At 42.4% G+C, this 6,960-nt stretch overlaps 1 protein-coding gene across 1 annotated transcript in view; it reads left to right on the top strand.

Moving 5' to 3' along the window:
• The window catches only part of lef1 (lymphoid enhancer-binding factor 1), a gene marked incomplete at its 3' end in the record, with an annotated part of 48,798 nt that extends 42,075 nt beyond the window's left edge, over positions 1-6,723 (top strand). Inside the window, exon 6 of the mRNA XM_084454461.1 lies at positions 6,525-6,723. Within this exon, the coding sequence (XP_084310587.1) occupies positions 6,525-6,723 (199 nt within the window). The remainder of the gene's footprint in view (positions 1-6,524) is intronic.
• Positions 6,724-6,960: the final 237 nt, after the last annotated feature.

Raw genomic sequence — 6,960 nt, 5'->3', positions numbered from 1 at the left:
CCCTCCAATAACTCTCCTACATCATCCCTCCACCCTTCAACCTCCCTTCTCAGAGGACCGCACACACACACACACACACGCCTCAACACCCTCCCACCCCACTTGCTTAACTCCAACACCCCCCCACCACTCTGGTGTCTCAAACTGTCAAGACTCTGAACTGAATGAATAACAATCACTCCTAGGGACGACCATGACCATCAGCAGCAACTGTTCACTCTGTCATTCCTTCCCGGCCCCTCGCCCCCCCCTGCCCCCCGGCCCACCACGCACTTGTTCGAAGAAAAAAAAAAAGAGAGAGAATTTCCCGACGTCTTACTGTTCCGTTACAATCAGCTTTGTTGCAATCCAGAAGCTCTGCACTGATAAACACAGTTCAGCGGGTTGTCAAGCATAGACACACACACACACACACACACACACACACACACACAATTAACACCTTGCCCTCCCGACACACACACACACTTGAAAACACCCGTTCCTAAATTATTCTAAGTTATTTGTCACCTCTGTTCTTTTGTGCAGCCCACAATGTTCGCCCACCCCTCACCCCCTAACACTACCTACACCTGCCCCCCCACCCCTCACCCCCTAACACTACCTACACCCGCCCCCACCCCCTCCCCCGTCTCTCTCTCTCACTGGATTTGAGACCATGTTTGAGGTTCCAGCCCGACTTCCTTTAAGACTGCACTATCAAGAAGAGGAAGATGGAGGGAACTTGTGTTGTCAAGGAAACGTCCTGTCTCAAGACTCCATTTTGTTTTTTCGACGACCAGTTGGTGCAAAAAAGGATCAACGTTTTCTCGATTAGCTTTTAACTTTATTTCACAGTTGGAATTAATTTTGAATGCCTTTTTGTATTTTGAACTCTGTTTTTTCGAATTTCTCGGTGTATATTTTCAGTGGTTGTTTTTTTTATTATTATTATTATTAATATTATTATTATTTTGATTCTGTTTTTTTATATAGTGGTATATATGAAAATAAGCTTTGGACACAGGAAAGCCATTTTTCTTGTTGAAGCGTCTTGCAGAAAAATGAAAACTAAGGCTTCTTTTGATAACTATTTGTAACAAATAGTGACCTCTGGAGTCTTGCTCAGATGTAAAATAATGCTCTCTCAGTATGTGTACTTTTTAAAAATAACTGTCAGGATAAAACTGTCACTTTTCTTGGTATTTTTGCAGGCAACGTTGGAACAAAGGCAGGAGCTGACAGCTCAGAGGCCTCTATTTTATTGTTCTGAGACAGACAAATGAAGCAGATATATATATAAATATATATATATGAACCCTCAGCACTTGGCAGTCTTTCCTTTTATTGCGATGGACCTTCCTCGTCTTCTCTTTCTGGTAGATAATAGTGTGGTCTACTTTTACCATGTTGTTTATTCCATGCAAGCATCTCTGTAAACATTTTATTGATTTTATGGTCTTTTTTTGTAGTATTACTTGATGATGCATTGTTTTTTGTATTCCATTGTTCCATATTTTTGAGTCACTGTCTATCTTGGCAGCACTTTGCTGCCCAAGTGGTCATATTTGAACTGTTTCTCAACATTTTTTGTTTTGTTTTTTTTAAGAAAAATAAAAAGGCATCACTGGCTTATTTGATTCTCGACCTGTGACTTCCTTTCTGTTGAAGCCAGGCTGATGAAATGCATAAGAAAAAGCAGAAATATGGATCAAATGCAGTTTGATAAATCTTAATATAGATAGCTATATTATTTATTGCTAACCCAGGCAGTTAAATCTATAGGGTACTGTAGGTCCCAGTAGGATAGAAACTGTGAAGTAGCCTCTTATTCCTGTACTATATTCCAGTCTTGTGTGGTTGTCCGTCATCATCAATGAGTATTCATAGTCAACATCGCCTCACATAGGCTCCCCAAGGAACTACAAGACAAGTTAAATATATTGAACGTAACAATGTTTTAATCTCGAGGGGAAGGGACGACTTCAAAAGGCTTCAGAAAATGGACCAGCAATTAAAAGTCAGGCCTCAGGCAGCGCCCTGGGGCGGCTCACCCGCCATTACGGGCGGAGGCTGAGGACGAAGAACAGCATCTGCGTTTATGTAGGAGCCCATCCAGCAGGGAATCATCCCATTGGAAAGTTCGACGTGGTCTTAGAAATGTATGATTAAAGATTAAGTGGTTGATTTAATATACAGTACATGTTCCAGGGAATTGGGAATCCATTTTTAAATAGCCCTATGATCTAATCTAATTTTTAAAATACTTTTTTTCATGGTTAGGTTTGGTTGGAGCTTGATAGCCTACTAATACGACCCAGCATCAAAGGGAAATTCACACTTATTGACAAATGTAGCGATGTATTGCCATCTAACAAGAGGAATGTTGTGATTACATGTAGTGCTGACAGGTGCGTCTTGAAATCCCTTAACTTATTTAAATTAAGGGAACACTTAATCATCACAGTATAACACCAAGCCAATTAAACGTCGGCGATATCGATCTGTCCAGTTAGGAAGTGTAAAGCACTAAAAGTACTAAAGCACTGTAAAGTGGGAATCAGTTTCACCTGCTTTACTGCAAGCGACAACAAGTGTACAGGAGAGACAACAGCAAGACTACCCCCAAAAAGGAAATGGTTTTGCAGGTGGTGGTCACAGGTTACAGTGTCTATTCAGGAATGTACCCAAGACCTCAAACTGTAACCCTCCAGCAGACTGGATTTACCTATCTGATGCATTCAAGTTGGATGAAACATTGTATAAGCAGGGTAATTCAGTTTGTAGGATTTATATTAGAATAACAAAGCTTTTAGTCTGTCGCCAAGTGAGTAAATCCAGATGAACCAGATCTAATGATGAAACCATCCACTCATTGTAGCTCATTACAGATCTAAAACAGATGGCTAATTTCAGGTACTTGGTTCCCCATAGGCTCAATGTTAGAGCTAGATCTGCTAACTTTTTCTATCTCGGTGATTGACTGACTGCTGATCACTCATTGGCTTATAATAAAGTCAACCATGGGATTCAGATTTTATTCAAAAATGATGATGAATATGAATACACAATCAGAAAATGCAATTTCTGAACCTCCCATGTGACATTGTGGCATGGGTTCAAAATCAGAAGTGCCCTGAGCAAAACATAATTGTTTTAACTTTGTTAGAGTTGAATCAGGAACCTATGATGGATGAGCACTTGATTGCTCAGCAATGGGCTCAAATTTGGCATTGCCCCTGTCCTTAAGTTCTTATTATGTGGTGATATGCAATCAGGTGTAAGTAGGATGGACTAGCACTTGTGTCCTGAGCTCAAGGCTAGCTCCATGGGCTAATGCAGAAAACTGCCAAACCTGCTGTGTGTTGGGATGTGGCCTCCAATCTCACAGTGTATGTCTGAAAGTTGACTGTTAGTAGGGAATGAGGTATAAGTATGATGGACGAGTGCTTGTTTCCAGAGCTGTTGAATAGCTCAATGGGGTACAGCTGGTGTTTCCATCCAGCAAATGTAGGTTCCATTCCTGCATGGGTTCGATTCCCACTTGGTCTAATGTTGTCTGACTTTCCTGCATGTTGGGGAGATGATGGTGGCATTGCTGGATCCAGGATGACTCTCCAATTATCTTATCTTTCTCATATGTTAGTCTGAGATGTTTGAATATAATCACCCGTGGTTCAAAGCACTGGTGGCTGAGTGAATAAAGACGTCACATATCTCCTTTGGTTGCAACATGGATTTGAACCCTGCTTACTGTATACCTACTGTACGACAAAAACTGTCTCATTGTCGCTATGTCAGTGTACTTATTCTCTGTGCTACAGACGGACACCTGTGACACCTGCCTTCATGTTCAAACAATATGGGTTAATAGGTTATCATGTTTAGTTATTCGGGAGGGTACCCAAGCTCTCAAACTGTAACCCTCCAGCAGACTGGATTTACCCATACAGACAGCAGGTAGCTCATAAGCTATGTCTTTGACCTTATAGGAATTGGCTGATTAGGTCAATTCAATCTACTTGTGAGTTGAGCGTTTGGGTACGGCAGCACTCACATGTTGCTGATTGAATCTCAGCATGCATGCGTTGTTTGAACCAGGTGTGGCCACGCCTCTATGGGAGGAGGCCCCCTCAGATGTGTTCATGTCAGCTTGAGACTCTAGGGACAGTCATCCAGGGACCTGACCCCCTGATTAATCACAGTCATTACTGACACCTGTGCAAGACTGCCAATCACACACCTGGCTCCTTTCCAATGACACGCTCCTGCCTACCTGCTACCTCCTTGCTCTTTACTGCTTTCTGTGTTGTCACCTCCATATCAATCAAGTGAAACACCTCAGTTATCAATAAATCATTGTTCACATTCAATTAGACTTGTGACTTCATTGTTAGTTGAACTATATGTTCAAAAAGACAATGTATACGTACTTAACTGGGCCAATAAAGTATGTTTAAAGTTACTATGATATTGTAACAAGGACATACTGTAAGATATATTAATTACTCATTGCATGGATTCACAATTATTTCCATTCATCTGAATATATAGGTGCTATATGGACATAGCATTGCTTCTGATAGACTGATTGATTGATTGATTGATTGACTTTATTGGATATCAAAAAGACAAGAAACAAAGGGATAAACATGTAAAAGTGCAAACACTTGTTTCCAATATGGTCCCTGATGTCATTTGTTTTGTAAAACAGGACAGACTAAATACACATTTAACATATAAACATTAATAAAATACCAAATAAACTATGTATGTCCTAAGTCCAGCCCATAAATACATTTAAATCACAATATGTTGTCCTAAAAAGCTTTAATTAAAACAAAAACAAAAAAAATCTGCCACTCCTAAGACTATCCAGCCACCTTATCCCAAATATAGTCGTGAATCCTACTTCTAAAAACACCTCTAGATTCTAATAGTTTTATGCTGATTAGAAGTTTGGGAGATAAGAAGTCTGTAACTTCAAAAACACAGACTTTGGTCTTTGATTTCATCAAATTCCTATTTAGTCTAATGGTAGATGCTGAGGGTTTCCACACTGGAGTTCAAGGTTCAATTCCCTCTGATGACTGTAAGACAATAAATGGCATAAAAGTGCTAATTTCATAATGAATTAGATTTCCGGCGTACGTAGACAATTAAAAAAAAATTAAAGGTTAGTGTAGATCAACCACTGCTACCTTATTAACTTGAATTTAAAAAAACAAATAGTATCGATATTCTGTCTGATGACGATAGATACAGGTACAGTATAAGTATGTTGGATAAGGACTTCGTTGCAGTCCTCATGGATAGCTCAATGGGACAATCCAGGCAGTTGACAAGCCTGCTGCCTTTATTGAGACGTGGGTTCAAATCCGGCAGTGCCCGTATCCTGGAGTTATTATAAGTAGGGAATTAGGTTTAAGTAGGATGGACGAGCATGACCTCTCCGTTGGCTAATGCAAAAGTTTGCCAAACCTGCTGTGTGTGTTGAGACCTGGGCTCAAATCTCGCAGTTCCTACTAGTAGCGTACGTCTATATGTTAGAATGAGGTGTAAGTATGATGGACGAGCACGTAATTTCAGAGCTGATGGGTAGCTCAGTGGACTAATGCAGTGATGTACCCAAACCTGCTGTGTGTGTTGACATGTGGGTTCAAAGCTGGCAGCGCCTGTGTATAATTGTTATTATTTTATGTTAGTAGAGAATGGGGTGTAAATAGGATGGACGAGCTTCTGGCTCTTGAACTGTTCGATAGCAAAATTGGCTAATGTAGTGATCTAACAAACCTGCTGTGTGTTGAGACATGGGTTCGAATCTTGCAGTGTCTACTAATATATCCAAGGGTTATTGTTATGACTATCTTAGAAGGGCATGAGGGCATGATGACTTCCAGAGCTACCCGATAGCTGAGTGGGCTAATGCAGTGATGTCCTAAACATCAGTGTGTTGAGATGTGGGTTCAAATCTGTCTAAATGTCAAAAATGTCTAGTAGTATGTCTGAAAGTTAATATTATGACTATCTTAGAGGTATATGTATGTATGTATAAGTATGATGAACGAGCGCTTGTTTCCAGAGCTGTCGGATAGCTCAATGGGGTAATGCTGGTGTCGCCACCCAGCAAATGCAGGTTCCATTCCTGCAGTGCAACTTGCGCACTGCAACGTGGGTTCGATTCCCACTTGGTCTAACGTTGTCTGAGTTGTCTGCAGGTTGCGCGTAAGCAGGTGGAGATGGAGGCGGAGCCAGTGAGAGCGGAGATGGAGCCAGTGAGAGCGGAGACGATGGCGGCGTCGCTGGATCCAGGACGGGTAAGTGGGGCGGGGTTGTCCAGGCCGGTGCACGGTTCATTTTTTGAATCTAGAGCTATCTGCCAGTCATTAGAGCTGTAATAACAACTGCCAGGAGCAGATTCAAAAAATTAATTGAGCTCCTAACCTCCCACCACCTTCTTTGCTCCTCTAATACCCCTCCTTTCCTCCCCACTTTTCCTGGGGGGCCAGCGCCCCCGCTCTACCCCTCCCTCTCCACCCCCCCAGGGGCTGTCCCTGCCGGTGCACCGGCCTGGACAACCCCGCCCCACTTACCCGTCCTGGATCCAGCGACGCCGCCATCGTCTCTGCCGTCACTGGCTCCATCTCCGCTCTCACTGGCTCCATCTCCGCCCTCACTGGCTCCGCCTCCATCTCCATCTCCATCTGCTTACGCGCAACCTGCAGGCAACTCAGACAACGTTAGACCACGTGGGAATCGAACCCAAGTTGCAGTGCGCAAGTTGCACTGCAGAAATGGAACCTGCATTTGCTGGGTGGCGACACCAGCATTACCCCATTGAGCTATCCGACAGCTCTGGAAACAAGCGCTCGTCCATCATACTTATACCTCATTCCCTTCTGAGATCGTCATAATAATAACTTTGGGACACTGCGAGATTAGAAACCACATCTCAACACACACAGCAGGTTTAGTACGCCA

Source organism: Borostomias antarcticus (assembly GCF_949987555.1).
Source record: "Borostomias antarcticus genome assembly, chromosome: 20".
Lineage (NCBI taxonomy): Eukaryota > Metazoa > Chordata > Actinopteri > Stomiiformes > Stomiidae > Borostomias > Borostomias antarcticus.
Note: the sequence above shows the minus strand (reverse complement) of the source record. Positions and strands in the feature narration are given on the sequence as shown.